The following is a 21,447-nucleotide window of genomic DNA, read 5'->3' as shown; positions in this document are numbered from 1 at the left end:
AAGAGGTGTTCTTGGTCCTAAATTTGAGGATCCACGAGAATGTGGCCTCGGGACACCAGAAGCGAATGACCCCAGAAGCGAATGTTGCCAATGACACAACTAAGACTCATTCAGCTATCAGTGGCAGAAGATTTACATCTTGATAGTCTGTTTTTTGGAATGTCCTTCCATAAATTGCCAGAGTCAACTGTACTCTCTTCTCTCTCTTTTTCGTAACAACTGACAATCCACCTGTTCTCTTAAATCTTTCGATTAACTGCTTCTACTTACTAATTATCTTTTGTAGTCTTTTTGTCGGACCTCTTTAGAACCTTGTGCAATATGATTTCTATTTCCAAATGTGAAAAATAAATGGACTAAAACTAAATACAATTTTAGACTATTCTCAATCTGACCTTGCAATGATGGTTGTGCAGTTTAGCAGATTATGGTAATTTAAATGACTGACAATAAATACAAAGACATCTAAGCCAAATTACCTAACACTATAGCATCATAAATTACTCAAAATACTTTAACTGCTTCTGCTGTTCTAGACTGATGAATCTACTACGATCCCTGGCTTAAAAACCCGGGAGAACTACCTGAACTCTTGACACGGACCTATGAAAGAGTGTTCGTATCCCTTCTGGTGTAACACGAGAGTATACGTCCCCTATGACAATTTAAAGTTGTAAAGGTTAAGGATGACGGTAGGAAATCGTATCATTAAGCTATGGCGGAAAAAAGTCACTGCCTTGATGTGAGCTGCCCAGTGCGCACCCACAAGGCCTAAACAACCGGAATCCTAAAAGGTAAACGATACCTTGACGCGAGTAGCAGGCTTTCCTCAGGGTAAATAAATGTGACATGTGTAACAACTAACAAAAAAATGACAATACAGCTAGAAATGTTTTGGTCCTGCTAAAGTTAATAAAAGATAAAACATGAAATAAGTAAGCTGCAGCTAGGGTGTGCAAAATCATATGGAGAGGGTTACAAATTATAGCAAAAACCAAACAAGTTTCATAAAAAATAATATGAAACTCAAAACTAATTTTAGTCTATAGAAACAGAAGTGTTACAGTGTAATGATGTTAGTGATGGACCGGACAACTGTGTCCAAAATTTGGACTTGTGCTGTTCAATGATCAGAATGATGAGGGGAACTGGGTGGTGATGATTCTGGTGAAGTGCCTGCATCAAAGACGTGTGCGGTTCTTACTTTAGGATCTAAGCGGCATACACAGCACAGAAACATTAGCAATGTTTTGGTGAGGAGTCTTGGTGCGAGTACTGAAAAGCATATGAGAAATTCAGGGACATCCCTAAACCATCTCCATAACCTAGGAGGATTTCAAAGGACTAGATGCTCTGGTAAACACCAGTAATGTTGCTACTCAAGTAGAATTGTATAAATTGATCATGAAGGACACATCCTGATTTACTGTTTTCCAATTCTGACTAACACATAGTGGATTCAGCAGACTTCAGAGAGCCTGTCTCTCTGGATGAGTCCTAGAGTGTCCATAAAATCCCACAGAACATTACGAGGAAATTGATTAAGGCCCCTTCCGTGAAACAGAGTGGAGGCAGGAACCAAGAGAACAAAATACATTTTCCAAGGGTTTCCAGATCTTGAATAAGGATGGACAATCCAATTCCTCTTCAGGATAGAAGGAGAATGGGTACCAAGGTCAGATTCTGCCTCTTGAAGCATGCGTAATAAGGAGGCCTTGTTTCATCTGTCTCAGGAAGGACATTGTGAGAAGATTAAGACAGTACAAACAAGCTCCTGCTTTAAAGTCCGTCCTCAGGGATAGTAAGTGACGGATTGGGATTTGAGAGTGGCCCAGTGATGGAAGAGAGAGTTCCCTGATATCAATAGGTGATTGAAGCCTTATCTTGAAGAAACGGTTAAGGTTCTTGCCAAGACTGTGAGATGCATTTAAATGGTTGAGAGGCACAGGTACAAGCATGCATAATGTGGTTAACAAGCTGGTCTTCTCAGTATAATTTGCAAAAACTCGTTAATAGATGTTCAAAATAAGTTCTGATACCAACCTTATGTAGGGCTAACCCAGCATGGGAGGACTACCAAGAAGAAAGTAACTGTCAGTCCTGCCCTGCTTGTGCACCACTTGCTAAAAAATGATTTGTAGAATTTGGAATGGGCAGCCACACAGTGTTAGTTCCTCCAATGGGTATTGTGTTTGCTTGTGCCCGGATAGCTTTGAAGGCAATTGTGGGGATAACGAGCCCATGAACAATAGAACAGGCATCCCAGAAAAAGAGCAGTAGCTGAAGGCTCTTGCCGGGCTTCATTTTAGTTACTTTGCTCGACAGTTCGGTCTGAATACAAACTTAATGTAGACTTGAGCAGCGAAGGAAGCTAGCTCCTCCAATTGTTTCCGGATTGGCCTCCAAAGCATAGAATCCTGCTTCACTGATCCTCGAGACCAGGAAGCTGATGTTGAGGGCATACATGTGTCAAAGATCAGCTCCTGTTGGGCTTCATTTAACAGTTGGTGTCAGACCTGGCAGCCCTAGGGTGGTCACCCCCAACTTTTTGCCTGCCTCCCTCCACATGTTGACACTGTTTTTGCTGGTTTTAGGACTCTGTGCACTTTACAACTGCTAACCAGTGCTGAAGTGCATATGCTCTCTCCCTTAAAACATTGTGACATTGGCTCATACCCAATTGGCATGTTTAAATTACTTGCAAGTCCATAGTAAAGTGCACTACATGTGCCCAGGGCCTGTTAATTAAATGTTACTAGTGGGCCTGTAGCAATGATTGCGCCACCACATAAGTAGCCCCTTAACCATGTCTCAGGCCTGCCATTGCCAGGCCTGTGTGTGCAGTTTCACTGCCACTTCGGCTTGGCATGTAAAAGTACTTGCCAAGCCTTAAACTCCAATTTTTCTACCTATAAGTCACCCCTAAAGTAGGCCCTAGATAGCCCATAGGGCAGGGTACTATGTAGGTAAAAGGCAGGACATACACCTGTGTATTTTATATGTCCTGGTAGTGGAAATCCTGCTGACTGGTGAGGTTGGATTTTATATTACTATTTAGAAATGCTACTTTTAGAAGGGGAGCATTTCTCTGCACTTAAAATCCTTAAAATCCTTCTGTGCCTTACAGCCATTCTCCAATCCACGTCTGGACTGGGCTGGTTGACAGCTCCCTTGTGCATTTCTCTCAGACAACCACAACCACAGGATGCTCAGTCACACCTGCACACATCTGCATACTGAATGAGTCTTCCTGGGTTGGAAGGGTGGAGGGCCTGACACTTGCATTTCAAAGGACACGGGCCTGCTCTCACACCAAGGACTGCCAAACCCCCTACTTGGACCATGGCAGACAAGATTGTACTGAAAGGGGACCTTGTGCACTTCAAAACCACTCTTTGAGGTTTCCCCCACTTCAAAGGCACTTTTGGGCATATAACCTGGGCCCCTGACCATACCATCTCAGACACTTCTTGGGACAGACACTCTGCACCAGAACCTGCAATCTGGCAAGAGAAGCTGCCTGGCTGCTTGCTGTAAAGGACTGGTGCCTTTCTTTTGCCCTGCTGCCTAGCTGGCCTCTGGCTCTGCTGAGAAGTGCTCTCCAAGGGCTTGGATTGAGCTTACCACCTGTTTCCTGAAGTCTCAGGGCCAAAAAGACTTCATGTCTGCAAAGAAACTCCTTGTGCGACAAAAATCAAGACACAGACTGCCAGAATTGACACACAGCCTGCCTAGCGCTGAAAGAATCACTGCATTGCCGAACCGGATCGACGCAGCCTGGCTTCCCAAGTGGAGATTGATGAAGCACCAGAGTTGCGACCGGAACTTCAACGCACAGCCCACTGGATTGACTCATCACCAAGCCGGACCGACGCAGCCCAACTTCCTGCGAGAAGAATCGATGCGGCGCTTGCCGTGCAACAGAAATTCCGCCGCTGCGCCCACAAGATCGACGCAGCACCTGTGACTTCGCCCTGCACGCCCAGGACTTCCACGCACCATCCCTGGGCGTCAAAATACCCCGCATTGGAAAGATGATTTGAAGCCTGCGTGCCGGAAATGCAACGCAAAGTCCTTGCCGTGTGGAAAAGAATCGACACACCATCTGTGTGCGCCCTGAAATCCGACGCACACCCTCTGTTTTCCACGCATCTCCTCCTCTGCGGTCTCCGTGCGTGGAATTTTGACGCATAACAAGTACTTTGTTCTGCAAGAGACACTTGTTGCTTTTTAAAAACTTCAAACTGTTTATATCATTGCAAAAGTGATATTTCAACTTGTACTTATCAGAACTTGATCGTTTTGACCTTCATTCATTCAGATAAATATATTTTTCTAAACCTGTATGTGTGGTGTATTTTTGTGGTGTTTTCACTGTGTTATTGCATGATTTATTGCACAAATACTTTACACATTGCCTTTTTGCCTTCTAAGTTAAGCCTGACTGCTCAGTGCCAAGCTACCAGAAGTGGGCACAGGATAATTTGGATTGTGTGTGACTTACCCTGACTAGGATGGTGGTCCCTACTTGGACAAAGGTGTACACCTCTGCCAACTAGAAACCCCATTTCTAACAGTTGGTTCATTTATAAATTTGGGCACAAAGCACTTTGTTTGAGAGTGTAGATGAAGAATAACTGTCTGTGGGTTCGAGGAATGTAGGAGACTAGCTAAACCCACTATTTCTGAATGGCTCCCAGAGACTCAAGCTCTGGCTTGCCTTTGCTAAAGCTCAGGAATCTGCTGACACAGAGCATCAGTGTCTCATCAGAGAGAAAACATGTCACTTACTCGACGATAGATAAAGGGGAAGGTCAAGGGATTATGCCATTTTCAGAAAAGGTTTGGTTTAGTTTGGGGATCCAGTTTTGTTTTAAAATGGAGATGTCCCATAGGTCAGGCAAAATGTAAAAAACAACTGCTTTACTAAAACAAGAAAACTTCTCCCTCAGAATTTCCCAATGAGACATTTTGTTGAAAATCATGTTAAATAAAGTTATGTAGGTAACGTATATATGTCTACTATGGGTGAAAAATCACTTACTACAAACAAATTAAGTGGCACTTGCAATTTAGGAAGTAAGGGCCTATTTTTAAATGATTTAACAAACGTAGCAGGCTCCCTCTCACAGTCTCCTATTTTTTATTAAAAGGTATCCTTAAGCTGTATTTCAGGAGATTTATCATTTACCCCTGTTAAAAATAAGGAACAAATAAAATAAAATCAATCAATAGATGTGGAAGATGCTTTAATGAGCAATTGGTTAAGAACATAATTAAAACGAAATCAATGTTGAAATGTATACCCTTTCAGGGTATTTTGGAAACATTATTACTACCTAAGACTAATCACCAATAAATAATAAACTCCCCTTGTCCTCAATGGTAGGGTGAGATAGTGTGGGGCTAACTGTGGGCTGTGATTTAAAGTGACTCAGCACATATATCTCATTGGCCTTCAGGAATAATGCAGACCTCTTTACATTGAAGAGACATACAATAGGAAAGCCAAGAGCACCCAAAAGACTGAAGGGGGCGTCCCAATTATATAGAAAGGAAGACAAGAGTAAATATCTAGCTTTATCAGAAAGCACCATAGCTAGGCTTACACCACCTTAGGGCTTATATGTAAAACTAAAAGTACGCATTTAGACCTCTGAAGAGGTAAACAAATCAGGCCTAGAAAGATGTGATATTAGGTTGAATGAGTCAGATGTTAACTTTAGACTACTACGAGAAAACATAATCAGCATGAAGGGGTGGATATTTTGGTAAGCTGATCTTACTGATCATAACTTTATATAATCACTGCTAGGATGGATAAATGTTCAGCCACATTGAAACCCATGAATTAACAGAGAATTCTAAGCCAATTTAATGATATCCTAAATTTAAAATCTAGTTCATCAGCAGATATTAAATGCATGGGGTTTGCTTGCTAAAATAAGAGAAAACAAAGAGGTAACTAAACAGATGTTTTGATCTCAAATAATTGCACACAAGTATGCAAATGTGATTCGAAATTAGTAAATATCGGCATTCAGTTGGTTAAAGAAGCTAATATTATCTGGGCTAGGGTTGGAAATTCTCATGGTCTTTTGTTAAGATTGTTAACATTTTAGATCAAAGAACTGTTTCCCTCAATCATTCTAAATTAGATCATAAGGATCATAAGAGTGTTGTGGTAAGGTTTTCAAATACAGAACTGAAGAATTATCAAAATCTAGATGTCTCAATGTAAACAATGATCTAGAACCCATTCTGAGCAATAATATATCTTTCTTTGTTACATGTATGTATGTGTGTGTGCATATATATATATATATGTATATATATATATATGTATATATACATATGTATATATATCTTTTATACATCTTATATTTATATATATATATATATATATATACATGGTCTTCATCATTTCTAAAATTGACTTTATCAAATTCTTAACAATTAATTTGGTTGTAATTTTGCAATAAGCATGGCTGACATCCACCTTGGATTTGACTGTGTTTGTTTAAGATGCTGGCGAAAAGGTATTAAGGTTCAACCGATAGGATGCCTTGATACATATTTTCTACTAAAATGAATTGCAGGTGCCTGCAATTACACATGAGCTCGGGTTGTGGCCTCATTGATAAAATAGACTATTGTGATGGATAGGAACAACTGGTTTGTATTAAGTTTGTTAATCTATACATCCCTAGTATCAGTAATAATATGTTTATACATCAGCTGAATTGTTTGAGATGTGATCTACTGAGATTTAAAGAGAAATACCCAAATCCTAAATTAATCAGTCTTAAAGTGGAAGTAAGGCATATTCATGCATTACTGAATATCTATACGTTTGAAGTTAAGATTCCTTCAACTTGGAGAGGAACAATAGTCAAAGAGTTTTTTACAGGTTAAAAAGTGAGCTTGCTTGCTATAGGTTAATACCGTTTATTAAATGATGTTAAATATATGTAGTAAAATAATTCTAATTAGATTAAAGTCTTGGGTTGAAGAACACTAGATAATTCCTTTAGTGCAAGCATGGTTCCAGCGTAATGATTCTACAATGGATCAATGTTTTATCATTTAGGAGGTATCACAGGTGTATTGCAATTTTTTTTTTTAATTTACTGCTTAGTTAAGCATTAGTTATAGCTGGTAGATCACTCACTTAGGAAAAATTAAGATCTTAGGAGATACCAACTCATTTATTTGCAATTATCCAAGTGATAAACTCTCAAACATGTGTTCAGGTGGAAATGTCAGAAGATGGTCACTTATCATAGTGCATTTCTACTCGGAATGGATTAAAACATGGCTGCCTACTGACACCACTTTTCTTTAGTTTGTTCTCAGCAGATTTCTATAAGGCTATCGGCTTGGGCAAGTCATACTCACCTTAGGTAGGGCCTTGCTGTTTGGGGTGCTTATTGTTTGCTTTTCACTTACTGCTAATGAATTCTAAGCTTACCAGTTTGCAAGAAGACATTTTGGGCCGGATTACAACTTTGGAGGAGGTGTTAATCCGTCCCAAATGTGACGGATATACCACCAGCCGTATTACGAGTTCCATAGGATATAATGGACTCGTAATACGGCTGGTGGTATATCCGTCACTTTACCATCACTTTTGGGACGGATTAACACCTCCTCTTCAAAAAATGACGCAAATGCGGCACAAAAAAAGTATAAATTTGGGTCACAATATTTCAAGCAGTAAGTCTTGAACTTGGTATTAGTGCCTGGCAACTTTTGGAAAAATGCTGATAAATTTCCCTCTGAATGTTAGTAACATGAATGTTCATAGATTATCCACGTTTGTTTTTCAACTATTGGTTCCTAAGACATTATGGTTTGCAATTTGTTTTACTGGGAACATATGGGAGGAAAAGGGTGTGGAAAAAGTTAAGATAAAAGATACAGAAGATGATCTATGTTTATAGACTAAAGATTTGTTTATATTAATTAGAGATTATTTAGGAATTCAAGAGTATTATAATTATTTAGAGCTTTTACAAGAACAGTTGCTTTGAGTTCCTGGGGTGGAGAATAGGAATGCACCCAGGTCGATCTCTTATGGGTTTCGATGCTACGCTAACTGTAATAAGGTAAATCGCACTTATATTTTACAAAGGAGATGCACAGATTTGCATCTTGTATTAGATTTTTTTTTTATCATCATTAGGATGGTGGTATTTGCGTGCAATATTTTTAAAATATACAATTTTTAATCATAGTGATGCAGCATTATTTACAAGTTGGCTGCCCATTCTTGATGTTGCATTTGGGATGAGAAATTCATTTGCAACATAGAAAAGGTTTGATTTTATAAAGTTGCTAAACTTGCTTTATTTCATGTATTTCAGGGCCTCTGGCCAAATGCAATTTAAATGTATATGATGAAAACGAAACTATGACTGAGTTAAATGACATCTATTCTGAAGGGCTTACTTGAACTTGTAGAATTGCTACATGCAAACGAACCTATCTAGGAAGATGACTGTAACAAAAAGGAAGTGAGAATACCCTACTCGAGGCGAAGACAAGTCACAGGCAAAGGAAGAAAGTCAGTTGTATATCTACTGGGAAAATTGATTTCTCAATCACAAGCCAAAGCTTTCACCAAGAATGTTTTTAATTGCCCCCAAACAAGGTGCATAGTAATTGACGCAAGACATGCACTTTAAGGGAATCAGCTGCTGTAGGCACCAATGGGATTAACCCTTCTAATGAACCGTTCTAACCAGTGAATTGTGGGAAATGTAGGAGTGAATGATCTAGAAAAACTATTAATGAAATAGTATGTAGTTCCTGTGCTGCTAAAACTCAAAGTATTTTATTATTCTTTATCCAAAGATAATAATGTAATCTTGGATATGAAGGTGAATGTAAATAAATACAATGTTTTCTGACACAATGTGCTTCGCTTGACACTTTGAGCCTATCTCGAGGTTATTATAACATATCAAAATGTCATGTTTTATTTAAACGTCAGTTGTGTGTTCGTGAGGCTGGCAGACACGATGATTCTTACTAGTCAACTTGTCAGTTCACATTAGATATCAACTCAAGAACCTGAAGTGCCTAACTGAAATATATGTCAGCTGACCCATTTCTACTTTTTCACATTGGCAACGATACCCATGATTGCTTCAACTTTGGATGAAAAGTAACACAATATTTTGAGTTTTAACATCACATGAAATTAGATGATCAACTTGCAGTTTTTGGATTGGACTATTCACATGAGGAGCAGGATTAGCGCTGATTTTTATTAGGGCTGGTCTCTGTTGTGTGGCACAGTGGGAGGAAAATAAGCAGTTGGAATGCGGTTTACAGTATTTTCAATTATTTCTCCCATCACCTTTTACATATCAATTGACTTAAACTTAACTTTGACAGGGATGATGTGTATGGTGTGTATGGTGACAGCATGGTGAGATGTACTTCCTGTCCTCCTATTCCAGATTGAGATGGGTGACTCATTAGAGGGAGTAAATCTTGTTCTGAGTCTGACAGATAAACAGCAAAGGGACTGCCTCTAGTTGGGGGCATGATTTGTTTAACCAGACCTTGGGCTCATTAACAGATGCGTCCACTGCAAAAACACCGGTGAAAACATGCCTGTCACAAATAAATTCTACAGGCTGGCAGACAAGTTGAAGTCAGCATAAATTAAGAAGTGTCCAAAATGCTGAGCCTAAGAGAAATTGAATATTCAAGCATTCAAATAGTTTTTCTTATCAAGTCTGCCTGTCTTGTCATCAAAATGAACCCTCAGAACTATGGTTCTTTGCAGACTTCAAGAGGCTCAACTCAGCCACTAATGCTGACACACACAAAATATCAAAAGCTTTTGAACTAATTGACTGGTTAGGGGTTGCCCAGTTCCTCAGTAACTTTGATCTGACTTCAGATAACTGGTAGCTCTGATACTTGGAAGTTCACCCTCATTGAGGGTGCAGAGGAGAAGTTGCCAATTCTAATTTCAGTGTAAAGTCAGGCTGGAGACTGCTAGGGCTGAAGAGTGTCTCTTCAGTTTACCAGAGGCACATTAACTGGGCCACAGCTTGGCTAGAGGCTGTATTATTGCTTTCCTGTATCTTATTATAATCTACAGCTCCAGCTAAGAGAAGCACCTAGTGCACTAACGGAAGTACTTCAAGCTCTGAGACAGGAAGGCCTGACTATGAAGGCCAGTGACTGTCAGATAGGACTGGATGTTCAAAGCACCTTAGTCACCATGTTTAAAAGGGTCATGTACAACTACCCCAGCCAGAGAATAGGCTATCATTGCCTGGAAGTTCCCAAGACCCAGACACTGATAAAGGCTTTCATGGCCCTCACCATGTATCATAGGAGATTTTAAAAGTAGTGCATAAGCATTGCTGAACCTTGATTCAACCTACCTATAGACATAGATATCCCCTCATAGACATAGATATCCCCAGATTCTGGAAATAACATCCATAGCGGCCATGTTTTTGCACACATAGCTTGAATTAAGGTGTGCTGAAAATGTTATGAATCATGAAACCATTTCCTCTAATGAGCACAAGCAATTTAAGCTTAAAAACATAAAAATGCTACCAAAACCAGTTTACATTGACAGTTTCTACAATTGTATTAGGACATTTCCTGCATGGGGTTACACATTAGGCCTGCTAGGTAGTTCGTACATGCTTCCATTTGTCCTTCTAACAAATAACCATGATTCTTTTTGTGTTACTATCAGAAGTATACATCAGTCAGTGGCGTTTCATATAGGAAAAGCAAGCTTTGAGGTTTTAAACGTTTAGGTTATCAGCAGGGGCTGTTCCTCTGCTGTGGCGAAGGAGTGCCGCCTCCCACTAGCAGCAGGAGCTGCAAACCTTTAAAAATAAAATGATAATAAACAATGTTTATTGTCGTTTTATTTTTAAAGGGGTGGGGCCATGGGGGTAACGAGCACCGGGGGAAGTGCACAGAACACTCCCCTCTGCGCGCATGTATGTTTAGCCGACCGTCTCGGGCCGGCCAAACAGATATGCACACAGGGCTCTCTCCAACCCGGCACAGGGTTGCCACATTGGAGAGAGCAGGCCCAGGCTCCTAGCCTGTGTTGGAGTGCCCAGCCAGAGTGCTCCAGCCAATCATAATGCTGTTCTGAGCAGCATCATAATTGGCCGCAGGGCAGGCTGGGAGCCTTTGCCTCGAGTGCGGCAGAGAGCGGTGGTGAAGTTCAGTTAAGTTTTTTTTTTTTTAAAGTTTTTTTCATTTTTGTTTTATTCCCCTGATGTGGTGGTGAAAGATGGACATATTTTATAGGTCATCAATATTCAGAAGCAGCTACCTGCTCTTAAAAGAAGACAAACTTGAATACATTTATCCAGATCGTCCTGCTGAATATTCAAAATATTTTGTGGTACAAGAATATCGGGGACACAATATTGAGCGATTCCACATCTATGTACATGAAGATATATGTACACTGTGAGCACAAATATGTATGGAATTAGCTGTAGAAATTCTAGACCTACTTATCTGTGTTCCATCAATATTCTGAGGTCGATAATCAGAGTGCACACCTTTTATTCAGAATGCTTCATCGCCCAGGCAGCAGATCAACTACCCGAGATAACAGCTGCCCAGTATTTCTGAAATTTGGGATTAAAGGATGATTGAAGAATATGTGGGAGTAGGGCTAAATATTCAAAGTTAGCTCAGATAGTCATCCCATCATTCTTATGTGGGGTATACAGGCTGACCAGTGTAAAATTAGGAACAGTAAAATTCACATTTGTATTGATGTGTTTACCTCTCAAACCTTTAAAGCTTTAAAAGCATCAAATGATGTATTTTCTGGAAACAATAAAACATTGCTTGCTTTCTTCGTAATAAATGTGATGTATACACATGCGGGTGTGTTTACCATATGTGTTCTCTCACCAGGTTCACGATTACCTTCGGAGTAAGCTGTGTTCGCTTTATGAAAATGACTGCATTTTTGACAAGTTTGAATGTGCCTGGAATGGCTCAGACAGGTAATCTATTTCAGACTCTACATATGCGTAATGCTATGCAGCATGGTCATTTTGGCATTAGTGGTGGTCTGTACCAGTAAGTAAAATAGGCAGTCAATGAAATGCTGGTTTATCAGGCTTTCCTGTGACGAGCGAGACTTCACTGGTTCTTCTGCCGCAGTCTATAACTCTTAACGGGGTGACTTTCACAAACCATAACTCACTCGTGATGAAACCTGAAAGGATGCCGAACATACCTCTGCTCTGAAAAACATCAGTTCCTATTGGTTGAATATCAGAACATCATACACAGAAATACTGCCTCACATATTGTTTACTATTCTTTATGTGCAACATAAAGATATATGCAACACAAAAGACAAGAAAACAACACTGACATCGACTCTTCTTCTCATCAGTGTCAACAACTTCAGTAACTGGAACCACTTGGGGGCGTGCCTTGTTTGGGAAATGTGCCAGGCGTTTGAGAGCGCAGCTCCCACTCCACCACATACATCCAGTCGCGGCTCACAAAAGGGGCGGGGCGATGTGCAGGGGGGACACATTACATTATTTAAAAATGTTTTTAAAAAACACTTACTTTCGCCGCCGCCATGCCTCTCCTATGCTTCGCCACTGGCACTAAAGGCACAGGCTCCCAGCCTGCCCTGCGGCCAATCCTGACGCTGCTCAAAGCAGCATAAGAATAGGCTGGGAGCGCCCAGCCAGGACACTCCCAGGCAGACTGGGCTGGAGGGAGCCTACTGCGCATGTGTGTTTGGCCGGCCTGAGACGGCTGGCCAAATACACATGCGCTCTGAGTGGATTGCTCTTTGCACTCCCCTCAAGTGCTCATCACCCCAGTGTCCCACCCATTTGAAAGAAAACGATAATAAACTCAGTTTATTATCGTTTTCTTGAAAAGGTTTTGCAACTATCGCTGCCGGCAGGCCACCAATGCTCCTCAGCCCCACTGTTAGATATTACGGCCCAGGCTGACATCTAGCCTGTCCCATGTGTGTCAGAGCCTGGGGGCCCGCTGGTGTCTGGTCCAGAGTGCCCTCGGTGCCCGTACGCCTAATGCCACCTGGTACTGGGGGTGAGCCATGGTCTGTCAGAGGCATGTGACCAGGAGGGACGATTCTACAGGGCCTGCACAGCGAAAACACCGGATTGAGGCCAGATCGGCTGGTGCTCTGGGGGACTGGGCAGCGTGAAACGCCGCAGTCATTGGTGGACTGCACCACTGGGGATGAGCAGCTCTGGGTTGTGAGGCCCGATGACAGGCAGCAAGGTGCCCAGGGGTGGCGTACTCTGGTGGGGCCCTCTGCAATGAGTGACTTTTTTTTAAGTTCCCCCAGACCTCACGCTGCATATAGAGCAGCCTCAAGGATATTGGTAGGGCACTCTGGGGGAATTTGCACCTGCAGGGCCCTGTCCCCCTCAATCCCATTTGTGGGCACCAACTCCATTCAGGCTGAAAGCAGGACAAATCAGGGGTAGGGGAACCCCAACAAAACAAAATAAACTGGACCCAATGCACACTGCTGGAGAGGAGGTAGCGACTAAGGAGATGACACATATTGTAGATTTGGGCTACTGGTGACCAAGGGGAGGCATTGCTCTCCCACTTCATTGAGGAATAACCTCCGTGCCTCCCCCCTAGCATTCTGTGACTTGGGCAGTGTAGAAACCAATGGAGGCATAGGGGATGACCACCCCCTAGGGGCAGCCCACTGGCCAGAAAACTGTAGTTCACCTGGCACAGAGAGATCGCAATACAATCACCCTGAGTCCCCTACTTTTAGAACCTCGTCATGTGCAATCTCAAACATAAAACCCTTCAGGTGAAGGTACAGGAGAGTATCTCCAGAAGAGCTGCGGTTTCGCTGAGCCCATGACCCCTGTATTGCACCCTCACACCATACCAAGTGATAGAGCCCCATTGGACAATATAGAGACGATTCTAAAGGTTACATGGGACTCCTGAGCAGCTGCGGAGCAGAAAATTGAAATGATTGCTATAGAGGTGGGCCTGCTGAGAGCAGTCCACTGGAAATCATCTGAGAGGGTGGAGGATACAGAATCCACTCTGGCAACAATGCGATCCACAGTTTCTAGAGTGGTGGGCTTGTTTGCTGGAGCATGTTGAAAACCCCTCAGCAGAACTGTTTCTGAAAAATTGGTTGCTCACCATTGTACTCCTGTTAGGAATGGGGTCTCTAGTTGGTAGTCAGTTTACACCCTGTCCATGTAGTCACACTCCTAAGATAACACCTGCATACCCCTTTGGTAGTTTGGAACGAGCAATCAGGCTTAATTCAAAGGCAATGTGTTAAGTATTTGTACCTACACACAGTAGCACAGTGAAAACGCTACAAATGGACACCTCACCAGTTTAGAAAAATAGCCAATATTTATCTAAGTAAAACAAGATTCAAAAAGATTCTCCTGCTTGTTTTCCGGCTGCGTGTCGTTCCGCGGGACTGTGCGTCGAAGTTTCGCTCTCACGGCAGGCGTCGCGTCGATTTCTCCTATGGAGGTCGGGCGGCATTGTCCTTGCAAGGCCGTGCATCGAAGTTCCGGTCGTCCCGAAGGCGTCGCGTCGATCAGCGTCGGTGTGCGGCGTTTTTCTTGCTGCGGAACAAGCTGTGCGTCGAAAATGTCGGCGCACGAAGCGTCCAAGTGAAGAAGAGAAGTCTTTTTGGTCCTGAGACTTCAGGGAACAGGAGGGAAGCTCTATCCAAGCCCTTGGAAAGCACTTTTGCAGCCAGACAAGAGTTCAGCAAGGCAGCAGGCCAACAGCAAGGCAGCAGTCCTTTGTAGAAAGCAGTCAGGTGAGTCCTTTGAGCAGCCAGGCAGTTCTTCTTGGCAGGATGCAGGTTCTGGTTCAGGTTTCTTCTCCAGCAAGTGTCTGATGAGGTAGGGCAGAGGCCCTGTTTTATACCCAAATGTGCCTTTGAAGTGGGGGAGACTTCAAAGAGTGGCTAAGAAGTGCACCAGGTCCCCTTTGTAGGAAAGTACCATCTTGCCTGGCATGTTACCCCCATTTTTCACTGTATATATGTTGTTTTAGTTGTATGTGTCACTGGGACCCTGGTAACCCAGGGCCCCAGTGCTCATAAGTGTGCCTGAATGTGTTACCTGTGTAGTGACTAACTGTCTCACTAAGGCTCTGCTAATCAGAACCTCAGTGGTTATGCTCTCTCATTTCTTTCCAAATTGTCACTGACAGGCTAGTGACCATTTTTACCAATTTACATTGGCTTACTGGAACACCCTTATAATTCCCTAGTATATGGTACTGAGGTACCCAGGGAATTGGGGTTCCAGGAGATCCCTATGGGCTGCAGCATTTCTTTTGCCACCCATAGGGAGCTCTGACAATTCTTACACAGGCCTGCCACTGCAGCCTGAGTGAAATAACGTCCACGTTATTTCACAGCCATTTTACACTGCACTTAAGTAACTTATAAGTCACCTATATGTCTAACCTTTACCTGGTAAAGGTTAGGTGCAAAGTTACTTAGTGTGAGGGCACCCTGGCACTAGCCAAGGTGCCCCCACATTGTTCAGAGCCAATTCACTGAACTTTGTGAGTGCGGGGACACCATTACACGCGTGCACTACATATAGGTCACTACCTATATGTAGCTTCACCATGGTAACTCCGAATATGGCCATGTAACATGTCTATGATCATGGAATTGCCCCCTCTATGCCATCCTGGCATTGTTGGTACAATTCCATGATCCCAGTGGTCTGTAGCACAGACCCTGGTACTGCCAGACTGCCCTTCCTGGGGTTTCTCTGCAGCTGCTGCTGCTGCCAACCCCTCAGACAGGCAGCTGCCCTCCTGGGGTCCAGCCAGACCTGGCCCAGGATGGCAGAACAAAGAACTTCCTCTGAGAGAGGGTGTGACACCCTCTCCCTTTGGAAAATGGTGTGAAGGCAGGGGAGGAGTAGCCTCCCCCAGCCTCTGGAAATGCTTTGTTGGGCACAGATGTGCCCAATTCTGCATAAGCCAGTCTACACCGGTTCAGGGACCCCTTAGCCCCTGCTCTGGCGCGAAACTGGACAAAGGAAAGGGGAGTGACCACTCCCCTGACCTGCACCTCCCCTGGGAGGTGTCCAGAGCTCCTCCAGTGTGCTCCAGACCTCTGCCATCTTGGAAACAGAGGTGCTGCTGGCACACTGGACTGCTCTGAGTGGCCAGTGCCACCAGGTGACGTCAGAGACTCCTGCTGATAGGCTCCTTCAGGTGTTAGTAGCCTTTCCTCTCTCCTAGGTAGCCAAACCCTCTTTTCTGGCTATTTAGGGTCTCTGTCTCTGGGGAAACTTCAGATAACGAATGCATGAGCTCAGCCGAGTTCCTCTGCATCTCCCTCTTCACCTTCTGATAAGGAATCGACCGCTGACCGCGCTGGAAGCCTGCAAACCTGCAACATAGTAGCAAAGACGACTACTGCAACTCTGTAACGCTGATCCTGCCGCCTTCTCGACTGTTTTCCTGCTTGTGCATGCTGTGGGGGTAGTCTGCCTCCTCTCTGCACCAGAAGCTCCGAAGAAATCTCCCGTGGGTCGACGGAATCTTCCCCCTGCAACCGCAGGCACCAAAAAGCTGCATTACCGGTCCCTTGGGTCTCCTCTCAGCACGACGAGCGAGGTCCCTCGAATCCAGCGACACCGTCCAAGTGACCCCCACAGTCCAGTGACTCTTCAGCCCAAGTTTGGTGGAGGTAAGTCCTTGCCTCACCTCGCTGGGCTGCATTGCTGGGAACCGCGACTTTGCAAGCTACTCCGGCCCCTGTGCACTTCCGGCGGAAATCCTTCGTGCACAGCCAAGCCTGGGTCCACGGCACTCTAACCTGCATTGCACGACTTTCTAAGTTGGTCTCCGGCGACGTGGGACTCCTTTGTGCAACTTCGGCGAGCACCGTTTCACGCATCCTCGTAGTGCCTGTTTCTGGCACTTCTCCGGGTGCTACCTGCTTTAGTGAGGGCTCATTGTCTTGCTCGACGTCCCCTCTCTCTGCAGGTCCAATTTGCGACCTCCTGGTCCCCCCTGGGCCCCAGCAGCGTCCAAAAACGCCAAACGCACGAATTGCGTGTAGCAAGGCTTGTTGGCGTCCATCCGGCGGGAAAACACTTTTGCACGACTCTCCAAGGCGTGGGGGATCCATCCTCCAAAGGGGAAGTCTCTAGCCCTTGTCGTTCCTGCAGTATTCACAGTTCTTCAGCCTAGTAAGAGCTTCTTTGCACCAACCGCTGGCATTTCTTGGGCATCTGCCCATCTCCGAGCTGCTTGTGACTTTTGGACTTGGTCCCCTTGTTCCACAGGTACCCTCAGTCAGGAATCCATCGTTGTTGCATTGCTGATTTGTGTTTTCCTTGCATTTTCCCTCTAACACGACTATTTTGTCCTTAGGGGAACTTTAGTGCACTTTGCACTCACTTTTCAGGGTCTTGGGGAGGGTTATTTTTCTAACTCTCACTATTTTCTAATAGTCCCAGCGACCCTCTACAAGGTCACATAGGTTTGGGGTCCATTCGTGGTCCGCATTCCACTTCTGGAGTATATGGTTTGTGTTGCCCCTATCCCTATGTTTCCCCATTGCATCCTATTGTAACTATACATTGTTTGCACTGTTTTCTAAGACTATACTGCATATTTTTGCTATTGTGTATATATATCTTGTGTATATTTCCTATCCTCTCACTGAGGGTACACTCTAAGATACTTTGGCATATTGTCATAAAAATAAAGTACCTTTATTTTTAGTATAACTGTGTATTGTGTTTTCTTATGATATTGTGCATATGACACTAGGTGGTACTGTAGTAGCTTCACACGTCTCCTAGTTCAGCCTGAGCTGCTTTGCTAAGCTACCATTATCTATCAGCCTAAGCTGCTAGACACCCTATACACTAATAAGGGATAACTGGGCCTGGTGCAAGGTGCAAGTACCCCTTGGTACTCACTACAAGCCAGTCCAGCCTCCTACATTGGTTGTGCAGCGGTGGGATAAGTGCTTTGAGACTACTTACCACTCTTGTCATTGTACTTTTCATAAGAGAAAAATATACAAAACAAGGTCAGTGTATATACACATAGCCAAAAAGTTTTGCATTTCCTCTTTTCACTCTTTTCTAAGTGCTGAAAAGTACTTCTAAACTTTCAAAAAGTTCTTAAAAGTTTAAAAAGTTTTTTTCTGTCTTTCCAAAAAGTTCTGAAAACTTTTTTCTCTTTGTCTATCACTTTAACTCTCTCTAAAAATGTCTGGCACAGGCCAAAAAGTTGAACTGTCCAAACTTGCATATGATCACCTTAGCTGGAAAGGAGCAAGGAGTCTCTGCATAGAGAGAGGTTTGAGTGTAGGGAAGAATCCTTCCTTAGAACTGTTAATTAATATGCTTAGAGTACAGGATAAGGCCATAAGTGCCCAATCTGTAGAAAAAGTAGCTAATGGTTCTCAATCTGATCCAGGGACTCCCCCAGGAAAAGGTTCAGGAAAGAAACTTCTCAGCCTGCCCATTACTAGACAGTCTAGCATAGTTGGTACAGAGGTTGAATCACATCATACTGATGATGTGCTCTCACATTATGCTGGTAGCCAAGCTGTTAGGGTGCCCTTGGTAAGGGACAGGTCTCCTTCTGTTCATTCCCATCATACCTCTGTATCTAGAAATGTCCCTCCCACCCACCCTGATGACAGATTGTTAGAAAGGGAGCTCAATAGATTGAGAGTGGAGCAAACCAGACTGAAGCTCAAGAAGCAACAGCTGGATTTGGATAGACAGTCTTTAGAAATAGAGAGGGAAAGACAGAAGATGGGTTTAGATACCCATGGTGGCAGCAGCAGTATTCCCCATAGTCATCCTGCAAAAGAGCATGATTCCAGGAATCTGCATAAGATAGTTCCCCCTTACAAGGAGGGGGATGACATTAACAAGTGGTTTGCTGCACTTGAGAGGGCCTGTGCTGTACAGGATGTCCCTCAAAAGCAGTGGGCTGCTATCCTATGGCTATCATTTACTGGAAAAGGTAGGGATAGGCTCCTTACTGTAAAAGAAAATGATGCTAACAATTTCCAAGTTCTTAAGAATGCACTCCTGGATGGTTATGGCTTAACCACTGAACAGTACAGGATAAAGTTCAGAGATACCAAAAAGGAGTCTTCACAAGACTGGGTTGATTTCATTCACCAGGCAGTGAAGGCCTTGGAGGGGTGGTTACATGGCAGTAAAGTTACTGATTATGACAGCCTGTATAACTTGATCCTGAGAGAGCATATTCTTAATAATTGTGTGTCTGATTTGTTGCACCAGTACTTGGTGGACTCTGATCTGACCTCTCCCCAAGAATTGGGAAAGAAGGCAGACAAATGGGTCAGAACAAGAGTGAACAGAAAAGTTCATACAGGGGGTGACAAAGATGGCAACAAAAAGAAGGATGGTAAGTCTTCTGACAAGGGTGGGGACAAATCTAAAAATGAGTCTTCATCAGGCCCACAAAAACACTCTGGTGGGGGTGGTGGGCCCAAATCCTCCTTTAATCAGAACAAGGAAAAGAAACCATGGTGCTATTTATGTAAAATAAAAGGCCATTGGACAACAGATCCCAGTTGTCCAAAGAAAGGCACCACAGCTCCTACCACTACAACCCCTACTGCTACACCTAGTGTCCCTACTAATAGCAGTGGTGGTGGGAGCAAACCTACTAATAGCCAATCCAAGGGAGTAGCTGGGCTCACTTTTGGTAATTTAGTTGGGGTTGGTCTGATTAGGGAGACCACAGAGGCTACTTTAGTCTCTGAAGGGGCTATTGACTTAGCCACTTTGGTTGCTTGCCCCCATAACTTGGAGAAGTACAAGCAACTAACCCTAATAAATGGTGTTGAGGTCCAGCCCTACAGGGACACAGGTGCCAGTGTCACAATGGTGATTGAGAAACTGGTGCACCCTGAACAACACATACTTGGACACCAGTACCAAGTAACCGATGCTCACAACATAACACAAAGCCACCCCATGGCTGTTGTAAATCTCAACTGGGGGGGGGGTATCTGGTCCAAAGAAAGTTGTGGTAGCTTCAGATTTACCTGTAGACTGTCTATTAGGGAATGATTTGGAGACATCAGCTTGGTCAGATGTGGAGTTGGAGGCCCATGCAGCAATGCTGGGCATCCCAGGGCATATTTTTGCTTTGACAAGGGCTCAGGCCAAAAAGCAAAAAGGACAGGGAAGCTTGGATCCTGGAACAATGGACCAAGTGCTCCCTAAAGCTAGGGCTAGTAGAAGCAAACCACTTCCTACTATCCCTCCCTCTACAGTGGATTCTACTTCTGAGGAAGAAGAATTCCCTCCCTGTGCAGAACCTACACCAGAGGAGCTGGAAGCAGACACTGCTGAGCTTTTGGGTGAAGGGGGGCCTGCCAGAGAGGAGCTGAGTGTGGCACAGCAAACCTGTCCCACATTAGAGGGTCTCAGACAGCAAGCTGTCAAACAGGCTAATGGGGATGTCAGTGACTCACACAGAGTTTACTGGGAGGACAACCTCTTGTACACTGAGCATAGGGATCCTAAACCTGGAGCTGCCAGGAGATTAGTGATTCCTCAGGAGTACAGAAAGTTCCCCCTAACACTGGCACATGACATTCCCTTAGCTGGGCACCTGGGTCAAATGAAAACTTGGGACAGATTGGTACCATTGTTTCATTGGCCTAGGATGTCTGAGGACACAAAAGAATTTTGTAAGTCCTGTGAAACCTGTCAAGCCAGTGGCAAGACAGGTGGCACTCCAAAGGCACCCCTTATCCCACTGCCTGTGGTTGGGGTTCCCTTTGAAAGGGTAGGGGTTGACATAGTTGGCCCCCTTGACCCTCCTACTGCTTCAGGCAATAGGTTTATCTTGGTGGTAGTGGACCATGCCACAAGATATCCTGAAGCTATTCCTTTAAGGACCACTACAGCTCCTGCAGTGGCAAAGGCCCTCCTGGGAATATTTTCCAGGGTGGGCTTCCCAAAGGAAGTAGTATCAGACAGAGGAAGCAATTTCATGTCTGCATACTTAAAGGCCATGTGGAAGGAGTGTGGTGTAACTTACAAGTTCACAACACCCTATCATCCACAAACAAATGGACTGGTGGAGAGATTTAATAAAACTCTCAAGGGCATGATTATGGGACTCCCTGAAAAACTCCGCAGGAGATGGGATATCCTTCTACCATGCCTCCTTTTTGCCTACAGGGAGGTACCCCAGAAAGGAGTGGGCTTCAGCCCCTTTGAACTTCTTTTTGGACACCCTGTTAGGGGTCCACTCACACTTGTAAAGGAGGGTTGGGAACAACCTTTAAAAGCTCCTAAGCAGGATATTGTGGATTATGTACTTGGCCTCAGATCAAGGATGGCTGAGTACATGAAAAAGGCCAGTAAAAACCTTCAG

At 43.9% G+C, this 21,447-nt stretch overlaps 1 protein-coding gene across 2 annotated transcripts in view; it reads left to right on the top strand.

Moving 5' to 3' along the window:
* PPP2R2C (protein phosphatase 2 regulatory subunit Bgamma) overlaps positions 1 to 21,447 on the top strand; it is a 463,465-nt gene that overhangs the window by 347,071 nt on the left and 94,947 nt on the right. For both annotated transcript variants that reach the window (XM_069203156.1, XM_069203160.1), the window contains one exon: positions 11,932 to 12,023. In XM_069203156.1, coding sequence (XP_069059257.1) covers positions 11,932 to 12,023 — 92 coding nt within the window. The remainder of the gene's footprint in view (positions 1 to 11,931; positions 12,024 to 21,447) is intronic.

The sequence above is a fragment of the Pleurodeles waltl genome, chromosome 1_2 (genome assembly GCF_031143425.1).
Source record: "Pleurodeles waltl isolate 20211129_DDA chromosome 1_2, aPleWal1.hap1.20221129, whole genome shotgun sequence".
NCBI lineage: Eukaryota > Metazoa > Chordata > Amphibia > Caudata > Salamandridae > Pleurodeles > Pleurodeles waltl.
Note: the sequence above shows the minus strand (reverse complement) of the source record. Positions and strands in the feature narration are given on the sequence as shown.